This window comes from Dromiciops gliroides, chromosome 3, assembly GCF_019393635.1.
Source record: "Dromiciops gliroides isolate mDroGli1 chromosome 3, mDroGli1.pri, whole genome shotgun sequence".
NCBI lineage: Eukaryota > Metazoa > Chordata > Mammalia > Microbiotheria > Microbiotheriidae > Dromiciops > Dromiciops gliroides.
In genome coordinates this window covers 258,590,416-258,612,455 of record NC_057863.1, presented here as the reverse complement: position 1 = coordinate 258,612,455, position 22,040 = coordinate 258,590,416, and the positions used below count along the sequence as shown (strand labels likewise).

General features: G+C 34.2%; 1 protein-coding gene across 1 annotated transcript in view; it reads right to left on the bottom strand.

The window, feature by feature from the left end:
- Positions 1 to 5,207: 5,207 nt before the first annotated feature.
- Positions 5,208 to 22,040, bottom strand: part of LCA5L (lebercilin LCA5 like) — a 56,992-nt gene continuing 40,159 nt past the window's right edge. The window contains exons 9-12 of the mRNA XM_043992078.1: positions 17,627 to 17,739; positions 17,305 to 17,422; positions 14,550 to 14,615; positions 5,208 to 6,578 (exon numbers count right to left, since the gene is read on the bottom strand). Coding sequence (XP_043848013.1) covers positions 5,854 to 6,578; positions 14,550 to 14,615; positions 17,305 to 17,422; positions 17,627 to 17,739 — 1,022 coding nt within the window. The 3' untranslated portion in view covers positions 5,208 to 5,853. The remainder of the gene's footprint in view (positions 6,579 to 14,549; positions 14,616 to 17,304; positions 17,423 to 17,626; positions 17,740 to 22,040) is intronic.

Genomic DNA, 22,040 nt, shown 5'->3' with positions numbered 1-22,040 from the left:
ATACAAACACACACATACATATATACATGCACATGTACCCACACATATATATGTATATGTACATTTGCATATACATATATACATACACATAAACACACATATATAAAAGTCCTAAGAGCTTTTAAGTAATAAAAAGTCTTCTAGTCAATAAAGCTCTGCTTTCCTTCATGCAGCTTTTTGATAGTATTTCTGTAGTTTCTTGATCATTTAGGGACATAAAGCCAATCAAAGGGGTTGAATTCCTGTTCACCTAGGGACATAAAACATTCTATTGACTTGGGATGGCTGCTCTTTATACTTGGTGACTATCAGAAGACCATGCTACTAGTCACTTTTTTGCTACTCTATCTTTTCATGTAGAGATGAGGGGGGCTACAAGTGTATCTTCTTGTTCCATATCCTTGCTATATTAGGGTTAGGTAAACCATTGTAAAAAAAAACTATTCAATGACCTATGAGTGCCTCATTTCCTCTCAATGTTAATAATAATAATAATAGCTAACATTTATATAGTGTTTACTATGTAGTAGGCACTATATTAAAAACTTTGTAATTAACTCATTTGATTCTCACAACTATGGGAACTAAGTGCTTATTATTATCCTCATTTTACAGATGAGGAAACTGAGGCAAAACAGGCTAAATACCTTGTCCAAAATAATATTGCTATTAAGCGTCTGAGGCTAGATTTGAATTCAGGTCTTCCTGACTCCGGGCCTGGCATTCTATCTAGTGTAACACTTAGCTGCCCCTGAACATTGAAGCTAAAATAACAAGGTGCTAGTGTCAGGACTGCTAGTAATATATGAGGAAACTGAGGGGATTATTACAGCAAGTGGTAGTGGGAAATGACAGAATCACATTGACTCTATATTGTGACTCAATTCTGGAGCTAGCTTAGTTCCTTTTCTATTCTATTATGGGTTTGCATCTCTTTTATTTAGCTGTTAATTATCTCTTTAATTTTCTGTTCCAAATCTCTCATTTCTTTTCCAGTACTTTCCTCAAGAGCCTTTGTTTCATTCATAATATCACTGAGCCACTGAGAGTTCTGGTCCTATTTGCCTTTATCTGGTCCTGTTTGTGGTAGATCAAAAAGGTTTAAATTTATATAATGGTGATTATTTTGTGTTTTGGGGTGGTGAGGTGGCACAGAGGATAGAGTGCTGAGCCTCAAGTCAGGAAGGTTCATCTTCCTGAGTTCAAATGTGGTCTCAAACACTTCCTAGTTGTGTGACCCTGAGCAAGTCACTTAACCCTCTTTGCCTTAGTTTCTTCATCTATAAAATGAGCTGGAGAAAGAAATGACAAACCACTTTAGTATCTCTGCCAATAAAACCCCAAATGGGGTCATGAATTTTCAGATGTGACTGAAAATGACTGCAACAGCAAAATTTTTCCTTTTTCTAATTTCTTCTATTCCATGTGTGGTTGCACGTTTTAAAAAAAAAAATCCATAGCTATGAAAGATAAAATTTTCCATATTCTCTCTTTCCCCCTCACTTTGTGTATGTATATGTTTGTACATAGTAATATAAGCACATATATTATACATACCTATACATATATGTATTTATAGGTGTGTATAGATATAGATACACATATTTATGGTGTGGCTTTTTTGTATTTAGATAAATTTTCTATTTAGAATTTATTATGGTATATGGTACATGATATTGATCCAAACTTATTTTCTGATATACTGTTTCCCAGTTCTCTTAGCAGTTCTTATTGAATAAAAAGGGTTTTTTTCCCTCCAAATAGTTTGTATTGTTGGATTTGTTGAAGTTTATTGCTCTGCATGTTTACCTTGCGTATCTAATCTATTACACTGACCAACTTTTCTTTTTTCAACTCTATGACAAGACATAAACTATAACTTCTGTTTTGTAATATGGCTTGAGATCTTATAGTGCCAAGCCCTCTTCCTTCTTCAGTTATTTAATTATGCAATTGATATATTTTACTTTTCATTTTTCCAAATCAATTTTCATATTTTTGGTCAAATGACTAAAGCATGACTTTGATAATTTGATTGGGATAGCATAAAACATATACCATAATTTGGATAGTATAGTTACTTTTACTATTGGTTTGGCCAAACTATGAATATTGGATACTTCAATTATTTACATCCCTTTTTATTTCTGTAAAAATTATTTTGTAATTATAAAAATCTCTAAGTCATATTTCTTTCTTGGTACGTTAATTCTCAGATATTTAACATATTTTATTATTACATTAAGTGGAATTTTGAAACAATTTTCTTTCCATTCATTGTAAAACCCTAAGAGGTACAAGAGGAGGCAGGTTATTCAAGGCATTAAGGACACAGAATGCCAAACTAGAGGGTGGTAGAGGAAATATCATGATTAAGCAGCGGTTAAGTAGCTCCACTGGTGGGATTGTGGAATGGAAAGGAGTAAGGGACTATGTTGTAAAGAGCTTTAAATTCCAGATTAAGTTGATTCTAGAGGTAACTGAAAGTTCTGGAATTACTGGGTTGGGAAGTTAATTTGCTTTCCCCTCCTTGGCTATGAAACTATTCCCTTTTTTTCTCATTCACTTTTTTTTTTTTTTGTGAGGCAATTGGGGTTAAGTGACTTGCTCAGGGTCACACAGCTAGTAAGTGTTAAGTGTCTGAGGTCGGATTTGAACTCAGGTCCTCCTGAATCCAGGGCTGGTGCTCTATCCACTGTGCCACCTAGCTGCCCCCCTCATTCACTTTTTAAAATTTAATTTTTTGTTACATTTTGTTACAAACTGTCTTCTTCCCTTCTTTCCCACCCTGCACTAGAGAAGGCTACCATTTGACATACATTTATAAATACATGAAAACCATACTATGCATACTTCTATTTATCATTTTTTTCTCTGGTGTAGATAACATCTTCCTTCATAGGTCCTTTGTATGATTTGAGTATAATGCTCAGAATAACTTGGTTGTTCACAGTTGTTCTTTGAACAATATTGCTATTACTATAAACAATGGCAGTAGAATAATGACTATATTAAGTTTGCTTGATGGCTGGTTTTGTTTAACTGCTTTTTTTTTTCTTTTTTGTTCCTTGTTTAAGGGATGGCTCCTTGGGTAGTGGAAGGAGAGGGACATATCTGAAAGTAAAAGTGATATGGAAACAAAGATTTCAATTAAAAAATAAAAATTTTATAAAGTAAATAAAGCTTTCAGCCTAATTAAAAGAGTTGATGAAAATAGCCTGTTTAAAAAGTGGATATACATTAAATCTACAAAATCATCAACCTTTCCATATATCACAAAAATGTTACATCTATACTAATGATAAAATGTTTCAAATAGTGGTCTATTAATCTACATGCACAAACAAAACCTATACACAGATAAGAAAACATTTTAAATATTGTAAAAAATAATTATTAACAACTATAACCAACCTGGAAAAATTATATAATTGGATTTATGAAAAATGATGATTGTATGAAAAATTATAAGCTTAGAAAAATTATAATTGGGCTGTAAGTCCTGCTATGGTCACCATTCAAATGTAAAAATATTTTGACTGATTTGCCTAAACTGGGGGGACTAATCTATGGATGACTAATCTGGGGACTTTTGACTGTTTGGCTATCTGACTGCTGTTAATTTAACATGGGCCGTTAATGGGCACCACACTGCTCCATTCCCAAATTGATAAGCAAAATATTAAGAAGCCTCTTTACTAAGTAATCAAAGCAGAGTTTATTTATGAGATACTATTTAAAATTAAGAATACAGGGAAATAAAATGTACAACCTGACTGCTTTCCGGTTCTTCCTTTCACCTGCTGAGCCTGGAACCTTTTTAATACAATAAGGGCCTTAGACACCTCTCACCTCAGGGTATGTTATACTTTCCCTGCTCAGATACTTTCTTCTAACTCCTCTTAATCTTCACTTTCTCCAACCTGTACCCTGTGCTGACCACTTCTGTGCTCTCTGCTGCCTCCTGGTCAGTCTGCCTGTCTGTCTGCTCCATCAGTCTCCCCTCTGCCGCCTTTGCCGCCCCCTAATCTTGTCTGCCTCTTTTAATCTTGTCCGCCGGCCTTTCCTCCTTGCTCCTAGTCCTGCTTACTATTCGTCTCGTCCCCCGTCTCTCCTTTCTAATCTCATCAGCAGCCTCTGCTTCTAACTCCCATGTATATATATATATTTTATTCTCTCCACTCAAATCTCGGGGCTTCCTGAGCCCCCACAGACCAAGCTAATCTGCCAGCCAGGGTTCCGGCTGGGGCTGGGGGGGACATTGGAGCATCACGTGCCTCAGCACAGGCTATGCTAGAACCCAGCCTGGACAAACTCAGGATCTCTCAGATACCTCCTCTCAAGGAGGAGGGAGCTGGGGGGCTTTTTCTCCCCAGCTGTCTGACCTGGCATCTTGTACAGCCCACGGGGCTTTTTGGCTCAGCTGAAGCAGAGGGGGAGGGGCACCAGCACCTCCCACACAGAAGAGACCCTGGGGGCCTGAGGCTTTCTAATCTCAGCCTAAAGGTAGGGTCCCCAAATCAAAATAAATTTCCACAATATAAAGAAATTATTGGAGTATTTGTGATAGACAAAAAGAAAAATTCTAAATATTGTGAAGGAATAGGAATTTAGTAATTCCAGGGGAGTAATAATTACACTAATGCATAATTTGTTGTTTCTACTTTTAATCTTTTTATAATAAAGGTAACTGAAAGTAGACCAGATGGAAGGTTACAAATGTGTGGTAAAAACCAGAGGTACACTAATAAAAATACTGAATATTGCTCATTTGTGAGTTTTCATATTCATAAAATATGATGTCCACTTTAGCCAGATAAGGGAAATTTCTGAAAGAGAAGTTTGCAAGGCAATTGCTGTACATTTTCTTTGACAAAAGCAACTTTTAGCTGCAGAATCATTTCTTGGTTTTGTTGCTCCTTCTTAAGCTGCCCTCATCTGTTTCTGTTACAGAGGAATTCTTCCTTCGGTTGTTCTGATATAAGTTGCTATAAGTTATGGTGGCATACTAGTGGGAAAGAAGGAGAAGATGATGGGTATAGTTTTCAATGTCAAAACTGACAGATGTAATTTGGGATTTACTATGACTTGGCTTCTTTCATCCCTTTCATTCAACCATTCCATGAAATAGAAATGAATTATACTTTATTTCCATTCCAAATACATTTTTTCCATTTTTGAAAACAAAAAATGAACCCTCCCTCCTATATTGCTTTATTGCTGAGATGAAAACTTTCCCAGTATGACATGAAAATAGTTTAGTTTTATAGCTGTTCTCTTTGTTGGCTTCCCAAGAAACTAAATTGTAAAGCAAACACTTAATCACAAAAACTGTCTGTTTCTTATTAAAGTTTTGATTTTTTATTTAAAATTCTTCAAATGTATATCATATGCATGGAATAATATTCTCACTATTTAAATGTCCTATAACTAGGAAAAAGATAGAAAAACACTTTTAACTATTGGTAACAATGTGCTCAAATGAAATTCTTGCTTGTGGAGTATTTGTTGTTACCTAGACTATGTCAGCTTTCCTAGCAGGCAATGGGTAGTCAAAATTATCATGTACAGAACTGTTATGTAAACTATGAGAAATGAATTTCCCTAAATTTGGGCATCACTGTCTAAAGGACTCCGGATTTTCTTAAGTGAAACACAATTATAATTATCTTCACTCTAATTAAGCATTAACATATTAAAGTTATAAGCACTTGAATAATTTCTATAACACAAAACTAAACTATGTCTCTATAAGGCAAGAATGAAAACCCATCAAACTGGAATACATTCATATGTTAATTGTACTGAAATAATTAACTTTTATCTTCTTCTTCTTCTATGGATGAATATGATTTAAATAGGCTTTACCATAGTTACCTTAGAATCTCCAAAAGCATTAATGGCTGTAGATCGATAATTATGAGGGTCATGCATCCTATCATTTTCCAAACTCTCTTTTTCTTTATTAGATGATTTAAGATCAGCATTTGTGGGACTGTTTTTTAAGACACAACCTGATCCAAAGAGTTCTTCCATTAGATTATTTTTCTTATCCCTCAAAGTTGTTTTTATACAGTTTCCATTCTTTTCATCTGATGAATCTTTTACCTTTGTTTTGGAAGATTTACCAAATGATGGTTCATATCTACTAACTGAATTTTCTATCTTCAGGTCAGTTGTATTACCTTGTTGTTTGTTTACAACTTGACTTTTGTGGGTAGTGCCTAAATTAGATGTACCTAAAGTAGGAAGTCCATTATGTAAGTTTTCAGTGGCTTCTGTGAAAGAGTAATGTTTTCTTTGCCTAAGTGGAATTCTGCTATTTTGAATGACATATTTATTATGCAGTTCATCCATGTCATGCATTGATACACTAGTTTTACACCTTTCTTTTCCTACATCATGATGTTGATTGTTTTCCCTCAAATGAGTAATTATATGTTCTATTTTTGCTGATGTCTCTTGTTCTTCTTTCAGCAAATTAGGTTTCTTTTCTAGATCTTCTTTTTTCTCTCTTTGCTTTCCATTACTCTCCAGAGGTGTTTGTACTTCCCTGTGGATGTCTTCCTTTAGAAAATCTACAGTAGAAAAATAGATAACATAATGTCTTTTAAAATTAAAGTTTAAAGAAATAGCTTAATTGAAAGTTCACTTAAACTATAATTTTTCTAAATATAATTATTGCTGGTACTATTACTATTTCTCCTAGTTCTTCTATTGCCATTAAATAATAAACAAAGATTCACAATTACAGCTATTGTTACTACTGACTTGGATTCATATAGAACATCTCTTCAAGAACACAATACTTAAAATATTTTTCTAGAGGGAAAGTCAAATAAGTGTGGACAAATGTGGGTGGCTTATATTATCCATCCTAAAGAAAGATTTTCCTTCATTCTTTTAAAAAAACTTTTTAATGACAATCTTAAGCTTTATTTTTAAAAGTTTTATTGATAGTTTTTTGTCATTTCACAGTATGATTTCTCTTCCCCCACAAAGAACATTTGTTTATTCCAAAGACTGATTTTTATAGCAATCACACCTAACATTCCACACGGGTAGTTCTCTCACCCCTCTATAGAGAGGAGCAGGGTGCATTTCATCATCTATTCTCCTGGACCAAAATTGATCATTGAAATTAATCAAAGTTTGGTTGCCTTTAAGTGTTGTTTTTCATTTATATCATTACAATAATTGTGTATACCATTATTTTGCTTCTGCTTACTTCATTCTATAACAAGTTTTTCCAACTTGTTTTTCAATTTCAACTTCTCTGAATTCCTCATCTGTGTTGTTTTTTATGGGACGCTAGTATTCCATTATATTTATATACTACAATTTATTCAGACATCTCCCAATCAATGGGCACACACTTTGCTTCCACTGATAATAGTTAGCAGTTAGGCAATGCTTGCAAAATCCTTTATAAATATCTCTTCTTATCTTCACAAAAATTCTGGGAAGGAGGTCATTATTATTAAACCTATTTTTTTTTAACAGATACAGATGCTGTGGCAGACAGAGATAGAAACTTGCCTAGGCTCACACAGCTAATAAATGTGTGGTGCTGAATTTGGATGAAGGTCTTCTCACCCCAGGTCCAGTGCTTTATGTATTGTGCCACCTACCTATCACAAAAATGTTTCTATGAATATTTTAGTAGATATCTAACCTTTATTCTTGTTGATATTCTTGGGATTTGCAGAAGCATATTACAAACCTTTTTTTAAAGTTCAGCTGAAAATATTAAGAAACATTTTCTTCAGCCTGAATTCCTTTCCAGGCCTTTTCTTTTAGGAAAATACATTAAAAAGGTCAAAAACTATGGATTGTAGAAGCAAAAGATAATCAATGATCCAAAATTTGCTTGTTCCTTCAAGGTACTCTTAATTTTCAGGCCTTTTAGTAAAAGCATGCAATACATTAGGGAATGGAAGCATAATATAGTGGAGAGTCAACAACTCAATGAACGTTTATTAAGCACTTACTAATGGCAGATAGGAAGCAGCTAGGTGGCTCAGTTGATAGAGTGCTGGGTTTTCAATCATGAAGACCTGAGTTCAGATTTGGCCTCCAAACAATCATTACCTATGTGAGCCATTTAACTTCTGTTTGCCTTAATCCATTGGAGAAGGAAATAGCAAACCACCCTAGTATCTTTGCCAAGGAGGCCTCATGGGCAGTATTGGCCTGCTATGATGCTCAGGGTCATGAAGAGTCAGACATGACTGAACAACAGTGTCAGACACTGTGCTAAACATTAGGGAAACAAAGAAATGAAAAAACATAGCCCCTCCCTTCAAAGATCTCACAATCTAATGGAGGGATTTAACATACAAACAACTAAGAGTCAGTTAGGTGGTACTGTGGGTGGATCCTTGAAACAAGAGTCAAGAGTACCTCAGTTCAAATATGGCCTCAAATATTTATTAGCTGTGTGCCCATGGGCAAGTAACTTAACCTCTATCTGCCTTTGTTTCCTCATCTGTAACTGGAATGATAACAACAACATAATAATAACAGATTATTTCCCAGGGTTGTTCTGAGTATAAAATGAAATGATATTTATAAAGCACTTTGCAAACCTTGAACTAATACATACACATATGTGTATACATACATATATACACAATGCACACATACATATACACACATATATGCTACCTATTATTATTACCGTCGTTATTATGGACAAACCTTATTAAATAAAATATTAGATAAAATGGAGATTATTACAGATGAAAAGCACTAGCATTAAGGAATTAGGAAAGACTTCTTGCAGAAGGTGGTATTTTACCTGAGACTTGAAACCAGAGAAACTAAGGCAGGATGAGAAGGTAAAGAAATCCAGATATGAAGGGCAGCCAGTAAAAGTGCATGGAGTTGGGAGATGGAAGATTGTGTGAGAAGAAGAACAAGGAGGCCAGAGCCACTGGATCATAGACTACATGGCATGTAAGGTGTAAGAAAACTGGAAAAGTAGGAAGGGGGCAGGTTATGAAGGGTTAAAAGCCTAACAGAAGATTTTATATTTAATCCCAGAGACAATAATAGGGAGCTTCTAGGGTTTATTTAGGAGGGGAGTAATAAAGTCACTCGGATAGCTGAGTAGAAGATGGCCTCAGAGGAGAGAAGGAGGCAGTGTATATGAAAGATACTGTGAAGGTAGAAAGGCAGTACTGGATAACTGATTGGACATGGGGGCAGTGAGAAAAAGCGAGGTGTTAAGAACACTTAGGTTGTGAGCCTCGGTGATTGGGAGAATGAGAGTGTCCTCAACAGAAATAGGAAAATTAGGAAGAAGGGAAGGATTAGAGAAAATGATAATGAATTCAGTTTTGGACATATGGAATTGAAGATGTCTTACAAGACATTCAATTGGACATGTCTAGCTGGCAGTTGGAGAGATGAGACCGAAGGTCAGGAGAGAAGTGAGGGCTGGATAAATTAAAAAGTGTGCTGGTTCTAGAGTCAAAAGATCTAGGTTCAAATTCTGCTTTCTGCTAATTACTACTTATGTGACTTTAGAAAAATCATTTAACCTTCCAGGCCCTCATTTTCTTCATCTGTGAAATGAGGGGGTTGAGGTAGATGACTTCACAGCTACCTTCCAGCTATAAATATATGATCCTATGACTAATTTATGATAAATTCAAACCTCCAAAATATTGAAGGGATTCTTTTTAAAATAATAACATCGGGGGCAGCTAGGTGGCGCAGTGGATAAAGCACTGGCCTTGGATTCAGGAGTACCTGAGTTCAAATCCAGCCTCAGACACTTGACACTTAACTAGCTGTGTGACCCTGGGCAAGTCACTTAACCCCCATTGCCCTGCAAAAATTAAAAACAAAACAAACAAACAAAAAAAAAATAAAATAATAACATCATAAAATTGGATGAGAATGTGGTAAAAAAATGTGATTTAGTCTCATCTCATTCCATATACCACAACAGATTTCAACAAATTTCAAATGGATCAATGATCTAAGTATTTTCATTGTAAAAAAGAAGACAATGCCATAATATAATTTTGAAGTCCTTTGGTATTTTAAAACCATTCCTCAGCTATTATCCTGTTCAGTATCTGGAGCCTCCTTGCTCTGGAACATCTAATCATCCTATAGTGGCCTTCTCACCCTGAAACTTTCTCCATCAGGCCAGGCTCTTTTTCCTCCTGAGGCTTCCATTTTGTGAAGATGCTCAGGCCAACCACCCTTTATTCCCCTCTGGGATTTTCTACTGACTTTCTAGACTACAAAACCAAGCTCCTCTGCCAGGTATCTTACTATTTCCTAACCTTTCCAGTTCCCTTTAGTGTGTTTTCTTCCTTCATTAGAATGAAAGCTCCTTCAGGGCAGAGGCTGTCTTTCTTTTTTCTTGTATTTTATTCTCAGCATTTATCATGGTTTGTGGCAGATGGCAGTTAATAATTACTTAAATATTATTAATATGTTATTAAGTATTTAGTTTTCCTTCCTATATCATTGTGAAGAGGTGGGAAATTCTTAGCTATTCAAGATATCGAAGAAATTATAGATGATATTAGATATATCTGATTATATAAAAATAAAGACTTTTTACAACTAAAAGCAATGTACCTTGCAAAAAAAAAAAAAGGAAATCACTTGACTTGACAAAAGTTTTCCATTTCATGCCTAGTAACAGTGGGCATCTCCCATGGCTCTGTCTTGGGCTCTGTTTTCTTTCCTTTTCTCTCTATACTCTCTCATTTGATGATCCTATCAGCTCCCATTGGAGTTATCTTCTCTATGAAGATGATTTCTAGTTCTTTTATTCATTCCTGTTCTCCCTTCTGATCTCTAGTACCACATTAACAACCAGCTGTTAGATATATCAAAATGGATGTCTCATAAGCATCTCAAATTCACCGTGCCCAATACAGAACTCATCAGCTGTCTCTCCAAAACCTACATCTTCTGAAATTCCCTATTACTATAAAAGTCACCACAATCTTTCTAGTTAACCAGTTTTGCAAGGTTTATGTCACCCTCAATTCCTCTCTCTCGTTCACCACACATCCAAATCCATTGCCAAATTTTGTAATTACTTTCTTTTTCCTTCTTCCTTCATGTTTTTCTTTGTTTCTTTCTTTTTCTTCAAAATTTCTTGAATAGATTCCCTTCTGTCTACTCACACAACTACCATCCTAGCTCAGGTCCTCATCATCTCTCTCTTTTTTTTTTTTTGGTGAGGCAGTTGGGGTTAAGTGACTTGCCCAGGGTCACACAGCTAGTAAGTGTCAAGTGTCTGAGGCTGGATTTGAACTCAGGTCCTCCTGAATCCAGGGCCAGTGCTCTATCCACTGCACCACCTTGCTGCCCCTCCTCATCATCTCTTGCTTGGAGTGTGATGATAGCATCCTAATTGATCTCCTTGCCTCAAGTCTCTTCTCATTCTAATCGATTCTCCACCCAAGTGACAAAGTGATTTTCCTAAAGCAGACTTTGTCATTCCTCTACTAAATAAAGTCCATTGGCTCCCAGGATCAAATATAAAGTTTTTTGGCATTTAATTTTAATTTGGCATTCTTCCTACTTTTCCAATCTTCTTACATTCTAGTTTTATTGGTGTGACAGTGAATAAGTAAATTAATTTAGATAGCATTGTTATCTTTAGTATTTTTCCAATTACTTAGGTACATCTATTTAAGTAGAGTGTTGTGTATTTATATTCTTGCTATTCCTAGGTGTGTCTTAGTAGGAAAACTCCTAAATATTTTATACATCTATAATTCAGTTATTTGGAATAGAATTACTCTTTCTGCTAAATTTTGTTGGTGATATATAGATATGCTGATAATTTAGATATATTTTATGTCCTGAAACTTTACTGAATTAATTAGTTGTTTCAGTTAATTTTTTATTTGGTTCTTTTGGGTTCTCTTGATAAATCATCACATTATCTACAGAGAACAAGAGTATTTTTTCCTCTTCACATTTGTTTATTGCTTTTATTTTCTTTTTCCTGTCTTATTGTTAGATATAGCATTTTTAGCATGTTGATAAGCAATAGAATGATAATGGATATCCTTTCTTTAGCCTTAATCTTATTGAAAATTCCTCTAATATTTCCCATTATGAATGGTGTTGGCTCTTGATTTTAGATAGATATTACTTACATATTTGGTAAAAGTTCACTTATTCTTATGCTTTCTGCCCTTTTCAGAATCTATTCATGTAATCAAGTGGTCTTTATATTTTTTATTAAAATAGTCTATTCTGGGGGTGGCTAGGTGGCGAAGTGGATAAAGCACCAGCCCTGGATTCAGGAGTTCCTGAGTTCAAATCCGGCCTCAGACACTTGACACTTACTAGCTGTGTGACCTTGGGCGAGTCACTTAACCCCCACTGCCCCCCCCCCAAATAAATAAAATGGTCTATTTTGTTTATATTTTTTTTTGGGGGGGTGAGGCAATTGGGGTTAAGTGACTTGCCCAGGGTCACACAGCTAGTAAGTGTCAAGTGTCTGAGGCCAGATTTGAACTCAGGAACTCCTGAATCCAGGGCCTGTGCTCTATCCACTGTGCCACCTAGCCGCCCCTATTCTGTTTATAATTATCCTGACACTGAGTGAATCTTGCATTCCTGGTACAAATTTAAGCTGATTAGAATATGTAATCTTTTAAAAATGTTGTTATAGCCTCTTTGCTAATATTTTATTCAATATTTTTGTGTCAGTGTTCATTAGGGATATTGGTCTATAGTTTTCTTTCTCTGATTTGTCTCCCCCTGGATTATGATGAAATGACAGTATTTGTATGATAGTAAGAGTTTTAAAAGAATTAATTGTTCTTTAACTATTTGATAGAATTCACTTGTAAATCCAATTGGTACTATAATTTTTTTGTTGTTTTTTTCCTTTGAGAGTTAATTTATGCCTTGGTCAATTTCTTTTTCTGACACTGGGCTATTTAAGTAATTTATTCTGTTAATCTGGACATATTCATATTTGTACATATTAATCCATTTCATTTAGATTATCAGTTCTGTTGCCATATTACTGGGCAAAATAGTTTCCAGTAGTTTTCTTTATTTCATCTTTAATATTTGTGAATTCTTTTTTTTTTTTACATAAAGAATTGTATTTTCCTTTCTCTTTTTAAAAACAATCAGACCTTTCTATTATATTTGTTTTTTTAAAACCTACTTTTATTTTCGCTGTGTAATTTTTTTGGCTTCTAATTTTATTGATATTTCCTTTGCTTGGTATTTAGTTAGGGTTTTTTGCTTTGTTACTCTTTTACTTGTGTGCCTAATTCACTGATTTGTTCTCTGTTTTGTTGATGAAAAGATTTAGAGATATAATTTTTCTCTTAAAACAGCTTTAGTCACATATCATGAATTTTGATATGTCTCATTGTTTTCATTTTATTTGATGAAATTATATATTTTTTATTGTTCTTTAACTCACCAGTTCTTGAAAATGAAAGTTTGTCTCCAATTAATTTTAAATTTTCAAGGCCCTTTACTGAACATAATTTTTATTGTATTATGGTCAGTAAAAGCAATATATTTTGAATGAATGCTTTTCTGCACTTATGAGGATTTCATGCCTTAGTTTCTTTATCTTTTTTTGTGGGGGTTATGGGCTCCTTTGGCAGTCTAGTGAAACTCATGGACCCCTTTTCAGAATAATAGTTTTACGTAGATAAAATAAAAATAAGCTAAAAATAAAACACATAGGATTGTAGAAGAAATTAATTATATTGAAATGTAATTATCAAAATATTTAAAAAATAAAGTTCATGGATCTCAGTTTAAGAACCCCTGCCCTGTCCTAATACATGGCAAATTTTTGTGAAGCTGGGACAGATGTAACCTCCTTTTTGTTCTAATTCAGGAAATGACAGTGATCTATCATCTCTAATTTTTTTGTTTGTTTTTTTGTGAGGCAATTGGGGTTAAGTGACTTGCCCAGGGTCACACAGCTAGTAAATGTCAAGTGTCTGAGGCCGGATCTGAACTCAGGATCTCCTGACTCCAGGGCCAGTGCTCTATCCACTACGCCATCTAGCTGTCCCGATAACTTTTTATAGTATTATCATTTAATTTTGCTTCTGTAGCTTGTGATCTTAACTTAGAAACCTCCCAGGGGCAGCTAGGTGGTGCAGTGGATAAAGCACTGGCCCTGGATTCAGGAAGACCCGAGTTCAAAGCTGGCCTCAGACACTTGACATTTACTAGCTGTGTGACCCTGGCAAGTCACTTAACCCTCATTGCCCTGCAAAACAAAACAAAACAAAAACAAAACAAAACAAAACCCCTTAGAAACCTCCTTTTTAATTATTTAAACACAATCCAAATAAAAATAAACCAAACAACATGGCCAAAATTACAGTGATAGGGTCTTGGATTTTGATCATATCTTCATCATAACATTGTCCATAAATTCCTAATGAATAATTTAGCATTACCACAAGGTTCTAGTTTTCATTTACTTGTACCTGGCCTCTTGACTAATAATAATGCAGACTACAGTAATTTTAGCTTGGTTAATAATTTTTTTAACAAATTACTTGTGATACCTTGTATATCTGGAACATCCTGAGTGCTGCCACCTGCTTCCATTTCCCAGCTGTATGTTTCATCTTCTGTACAGATAGAAAATAAGTAAATTTTAAAAGAAAACTAAATTAACATAGTATTCCATCAATCAATCAAAAAGCATTGCTCTAGTGCCTCCTTTGTACCAGGCACTGTATTATGGAATAGCAAGACAAAAATGAAACAGTGCTTCCTGTCAGAATGTTATGGAGGGAAACAAGATATATAGACTGAATACATGGTAGTTTTTGAAAAACAATTTAAAGCTCTCCCAAAGTGTAATGGGCTTCCTTTGGAGTTTGCAGGTTCTACCTCGCTAGAAGTCTTTAAGACTTCTAGAATCAAAAGGATATACTCAGTCATTTACAGAGGGAGTATGTTGAAACTTCCATACATGTTCAAGTCATAATAAAAATGATCCTATTTAGTAATTGTTTCCTTATTTTGTGGGTCACTTTATAAAACAACATACAGAATTACAGACGATAATTAATCTCTCTTCTAAATAAGAAATAAAGTCTCACAGTAAAAGCATTCTTTCCAATGCAGGAAATAGTAAAATGCTTGATAGCTTTTTATTAAAGTTACAAAAATAATCATACCCTTTTATCCAATAATCTTTGGTAATATACTATAAGAAATAAAAAAGACAAGTATCTATCTGTTCAAAGATTTATAAAACAACATTTTTTTTTTTGTAATTGAAAAATGTAAACAATCTAACTGTCCCAACAGATGGAGATGAAATCTGCCTCTTTGTAATTTCCAGCCTTTGCGCCTATTTTTATCCTCTGGGTCTAAGCTGAACAAACCTAATACCTCTTACTTATCAGTCCCTTGAAGATATATATCATGAAGAGGGAATATGTGTAGGAAAAGGATAAATATTCCTTCTTTGCCATGTTTTTCTTAGAGATTTTGTTAATAAAGATTCAATTATATTCTCAAATATAAAGTCATGATGTACTATCCCTAAAGACACATTATTTATAAATTGTTAAGCCTTTCTATATCTTTCTTGGAACAGTATTCTTTTTTTTTTTTTTTTTGGCAGGGCATTGAGGGTTAAGTGACTTGCCCAAGGTCACACAGCTAGTAAGTGTCAAGTGTCTGAGGTCGGATTTGAACTCAGGTCCTCCTGAATACAGGGCCAGTGCTTTTTCCACTGGGCCACCTAGCTGCCCCAGAACAGTATTCTATAAATGCAATGCTCCATGGAAATTTTAGTTTTTAGTAGGATGTAATAATGATTCAGATGTTTATTTCGAAGCTGATGATCTTTGTTAAGATATTTTTCCCCATTAACTTGTACCTGTCCATTAAAAATGGACACTTTAAGAACTTATATGAAGTGAATTTATAGGCTGTATAAAACTTCATATAACTTGATATAACTAAGAGATTACACTTGCAGATTTAAACTCACTTATTCCACAATATATTCACTACTAATTAACTACTAAGTCTAAATACAGCAGTTGTAGGCATTAGAAAACTATGAGTACATTTCTGTAGCCCTTCTGTGGGTATTTACTTATTCATTCATTCATGTCCAACTCTTCCTGACCCTTGTGGACCACAGCAAGCAAATACTGTCCATGAAATTTTCTTGGCAAAGAAATTAGAGTGATTTGCCATTTTCTTCTCCAGGTAATTAAGGCAAACAGAGGTTAAGTTACTTGTCAAAGGTCATAACAGCTAGTAAGTGTCTGAGGTAGGATTTGCACTCAGGTCTTCTTGACTCCAGGTCCAACACTCTGTCTACTGTGTCACCTAGCTGTCTAAGACACAGGAAGGCCTGAATTAAAATCCAGCCTTACACATTTACTAGCTTAGTGATCCTGGGAAAGTCACCTAATCTCTGTATACCTCAGGATCTTCATCTATAAAAGGGAGGCAATAATAGCACCTGTTTCCCAGGGGTGTTGTGAGGCTCAAATGAGATAATATTTGTAAAGGACTTAGCACAGTGCCTGGCACATAGTAGGTGATTAATAAATGCTTGTTCCTTCTCTCTTCCTCCCTGTTTTATTTTTGTTTTTGCTTTATATTATTTCAGTAAGGAACTTTCTTTTAGATTTCCTTATATTCCTCATACTTTAAAAAAAATTTTAACTGCATTAATAGGCAAGAGTTTATTTAACCATTTACCTTCTGTTGGACAGTTAGATTGTTTACATTTTTTCAATTATAAAAAAATGTTGTTTGATAAATCTTTGAACAGATAGATACTTTTCTTTTTCTTTCTCTTTTTTTTTTGGATTTCTTATAGTATATTACCAAAGATTATTGGATAAAAGGGTATGATTATTTTTGTAACTTTAATAAAAAGCTATCAGCCATTTTACTATTTCCTGAATTGGAAAGAAGGCTTTCCAAAAAGATCATACAAGTTTGCAATTCCATTAATATTGTTTCTCCAGACCACCAACTATAAGTTTCATTGTGTTTAATTATTCTTGCCAATATAATTGCTTTTTTCCCCTGTAAGGTGGTATTTTGGATTTTAATTTGTATCTTTTAAAATTATTATTGAAGTTAAATATTTTTCAAATGATCATTAATAGTTTGTGCTTATTATTTTATCAACTATCTTAGAAATCTATTTTTAAAAAAGATTTTATTTGTAAACTTCTCTAATGAACATTAAAGAATATGGGCATGGGATCATTTTCTATAAGGAGAAGCATTTATTTCTCTAATTCATACAAAAACAAAGGAAACTTTAAGACATACCTTTACACATTTTTTCAGGATCTTCTTCATTTGGTAATTTATTGATATCATGGATTATTTCACAATTGACATCAATTGATTTTTCTTTTTCAGCATCATTTCCTATGGGTTTTTCTTCCTATAATTCACATTAGATTTAGAATTATTGTAAAAGATGAATTTCTCTCCAGGTAATTAAAACAATTTCACACTAGTGAATAGAATTATTTGTTGTAATTCAAAATTATTTATATAAAAAGATAAACACAACATTAGACTCCATCACAGGGGGAAATGAACAAAACAACTTAGAAAACTTGAGATTTCAAGTTTGTTGTTGTACCTTAGTTGGCAGAGATATACTATCTTCTGTATTTTGCTTCAACTGATGTGGAACTAGATATGGAAATAGATGTTTTTTCTTTTCTGCTTGTTTGGATTTAGTTGGTGGAGAAACTATAACAAAGATTAAAAATGGGGAAATATTTTAATTTATTGGTTTTGAAAACAATAAAATTTCAGCCACAAATTAAAACTAAAATATACTGTAACCAAGTTATCTCAGTTTTCTGCTTTCTCTTTAATTTTGGTTGCATTGGTTTTGTTTGTGCAAAAGCTTTTAAATTTTGTATAATCAAAATTATCTATTTTACACTTTGTAATGCTCTCTATATCTTCTTTGGTCCTAAATTCTTCCCCTGTCCATAAATCCAACAGCTAAACTATTCCATGTTCTCTCAATTTGCTTATGTTATCACCCTTTTTGTGTAAATCATTTACCCATTTGACCTTATTTAGCTCACTTACTTTTGAATATTTTCTAGTATATTTTCATCTGAATGATTTATCTGATTTCTGTTTGCTACCTGCTTGGATAAATAGGTTAATCCATATTCCCTGTTTGTATAACAAGACAAGAAGGTGATAAGAAAGTATGTTGTAAACAGAGCATCCTGCCCCCCTTTAAGGAATAGGTGAACCTTGTGGTTATAAAATACAAGGATACTGGGGGCGGCTAGGTGGTGCAGTGGATAAAGCACTGGCCTTGGATTCAGGAGTACCCGAGTTCAAATCCGGCCTCAGACACTTGACTTACTAGCTGTGTGACCCTGGGCAAGTCACTTAACCCCCATTGCCCAGCCAAAAAAAAAAAAATACAAGGATACAGACTTTTGGCCAAAAGTTAAATAATACCCATTGTCTAAAGACCAAGTTGAGGGAATAAAGCCAGTAATCCAGGAGCTGGAAAAAAGAGGATAATTGAAAAGGAACATTTCCTATATAATACTCCTATCATGCCAGTGAAGAAAGAAAATCTGCTAAGTATGGTCAGTCCATTTAATGCTTTGTATAGGATTTTCTCATTTTCTTTTTGTCTTTACATATTTTGGAGATCTGGACACTCAAAAGTACCTTTTGGGACTCTGTTAGAGAAGAAGATTAAAAAAACTGACTAATCTGGTATGGGGTAAATATAAAACACCTTAAGAAATGGCTATATATTAGCCTGGAGACTTACAGAAAGTAGCTAGTGTTTTTCTGGGTTTTGAGTGAACTAGCCCTATGTCCAATTCAAGAATGTAATTATTTTCTTAATTTCTTTTCTTTCTTTTTTTTTGTGTGTGTGTGCAGGGCAATGGGGGTTAAGTGACTTGCCCAGGGTCACACAGCTAGTAAGTGTTAAGTGTCAGAGTCCAGATTTCAGCTCCTCCTGAATCCAGGGCCGGTGCTTTATCCACTGTGCCACTGAGCTGCCCCCATTTTCTTAATTTCTAATGACTGATTTTTGCACCAGATGAGTTTAAACTCAAGAAGAAGGTGAAAAAAGGAAAAAGAGGATGTTGAATGAAAAATTTTTTTGAAAACCTTAGTAAACTTTTTATTGTTAACTGTTATTGACAGTAATAATAACTGTATCTAGCCCTAACCTGTGATTAGTGAAACTTGTTACTGAAGTAAAATCTCTTGGGACTATATTTTGATATTGTTCTGAGTTTTGAATACAGGTATAATTTTTGAATTGTCATTAAGTCTACCATTCAAGAAGAATGCCATGGACTGCCCAGAGGGAGTCTGGGCTGAAAATTTCTAGATGTGACTGTCTATGGCTGGGAAAATTGAGGGGGTGAAGGCAGGGTCTTCTTTACTCAGTTTCTCCATTGCTATTTCCTTTCTGAACAGGAAATTTTCTCACCTGGTTAATTCAGAGTCTGGCTTTGATATTGTCGAATTTTGCTATGATTGGCTTTTTTTGGGGGGGTGGGGCAATGAGGGTTAAGTGACTTGCCCAGGGTCACATAGCTAGTGTCAAGTGTCTGAGGCTGGATTTGAACTCAGGTCCTCCTGAATCCAAGGCCAGTGCTTTATCCATTGCACCACCTAGCTATCCCTCGATTGGCTTTTAATTATGACTTTTACCTGGAATCAAACTGAGCTAAGGGAGTTTTTTCCCTTGTTACGTAGGTCAGTCTGTGTCCTTGAAGAGACTGTCTTGATATGGTCATTACCATGTCCCTCCTTTTTCCTTTTACAGCAAATTTCTAAAATTAGGACAGGTGAATTGTAGAAGGTTTTCTCATTGCAATACTAAATCTATTAATTAATAGATTAATACTAAAACATCTGAGTTACTCTAATAGGATGTAAGTATGAAAGATCTTACTATTTTTAATCTGAATTTGTGGTCAACTCCAAATTCTAAGCAACTAGGTAAATGTGTTCTCAGGCTTGTCGTCCCCTTGCTAATAGTTATATACTCATGTATAAAATTAGGACCTCAAAACATCTTATTCTTTCAGGATGATATGAAGATAACACATATCCTTAAAAGATTATATTAGGATAAGATAAAGATGTTAAAGTTTTTTTTTAATTTAATGGAGTAGTAAATTTTGAGAAAGTAACAAGATTAGACTGTTTTCTCTAAGAACTAAGATATATATGTATATATACATACATATGTATGTGAATGTATATATTTCCAAATGTTTCTAATGGAATATACAAGCCTTGAATATATTTTAGTAATAAGTTCTTAAAATTAAATTAAAGAAAAAAGTAAATTAAAGATTTTACACATAAAATTGCATTAAAAATTGCAAAGAAAAAATTAAATCATCCCTCCTTCCCATTTTGAAGTTTCTGACTTTGTCTGATAATAGTAAGAGACAGAAGGGCTCATTTTACAAGTCAGGACTTCATGGATCCTTTTTAAGAAATTCTAAAAGAGTCTTTCTTTAGCCTGTTGATGGCATTGTCCCTATTGGGTATGGGGTTTAGGTTAGGCTAGAAAAAGCAAATTTATGTAAAAATGGAAATACTCTGAAATTTCAGGTGAATTATGGGTTTCTAATTTGATGATCTTCTTTTAGCTCTGTCATTAACAGAATTAGCTCCATAGGGTCTGAACTGGTTTTCACTATATGAACCGGAAAGCCAATAAAATTAGATTTTGTTGGGTTTTACTGAATTATACTGTTTTATTATTAGGAGGCTTTATCAAAATTAACTAGAGAATGTCCACAAGGGACCCGGAACCTGGTGATGGTTAAGGAAATACCTCCACAAACCTGAACTGATCCATCCACAGATGCTTAAGAAACACACAGGAAATGCTTGCCAGACACCTGAAGTTCATGTACACTGGCAACGGACTTCTAACTCCTAAAGCTACAGTTACTTTGGATTTTATTATTCACCTTGTTGTTTTGTTTGTTTATATTAGTTCTGTTTGTATTATGGACCTGTTACCTATTCCAAAAGCTGCATATCGTTTTTTCTTGAAGAAAAAGAATATTTCTCCTCTCCAAAGCTCTTATACAAACTTCTCCCCTAATGCAGTCTCTCAGTGTTTTGTTAGCATTCTTTTCACTAATTAGACAAGTCACAAGTAAAATACCCCAGACTTGGCTAGAAAACTCAGTTACAGTATAATAATTTGGCAGTACAACAAGACAAGTACATCTTTGAAAACTATTCCAATTACTTAGAACATTTTCTCTCTTTCCTTTTCCTTTTACAGTTATCTTGCTTTGCATGCTTCTTGGTCACATGGTTGACATGATGTGATTGGTACAAGGCAGATAAAGTAAGAAGAAAAATGGAAACAAAAGCCTTGAGGATACAGTAGAGAAATACAGGAATATAGTAAAGGTATAGAAGGTAATATTGTTCTTGTGCATGGTTGTTAAATCTTTGACTATTAGCAAGATATCACAGTCCTATCTATATCTTCTGTGATGAAGTGTATCTCTAGCAAGTCTAGATTTCAAATTAGTTGTGACATTATCTTCTACTATATTTAAGTAACTTCTTTGTTGACAGCATCATCTTGATTTACTATTGCTTTGACATAACTTGCAGCTCAGCAAAAGCTACAATGAAGGAAAATTTGAGATATCTTTCTCTGAAACTAAAATATTTACCTCATATGCCAAAATATGGGAGAGATAATTGATGTGCCTCCTTTGTGCAGAGAAACATTTAGGCATTAAGCATGGTAGATAAGGTCCCAAATCAGCTTAAAAAGCATATTTAATCCATAATAACTCAGTATACCTATAGTAATCAACATGTATAAGAATGTTCTCAAGGAAAAATGTATTGAGTTTCAACATGGAATACCAGACAACCACAATTTCCCCTAATGCCAGAGATAAGAGATTCTTCCTCATTAACCCTGGCCCACTTCATTCATTGACAATCACTTCTTATATAGCTCTAAGTCTTGATGGAGGTTCCAATTATATGAAGCAAGA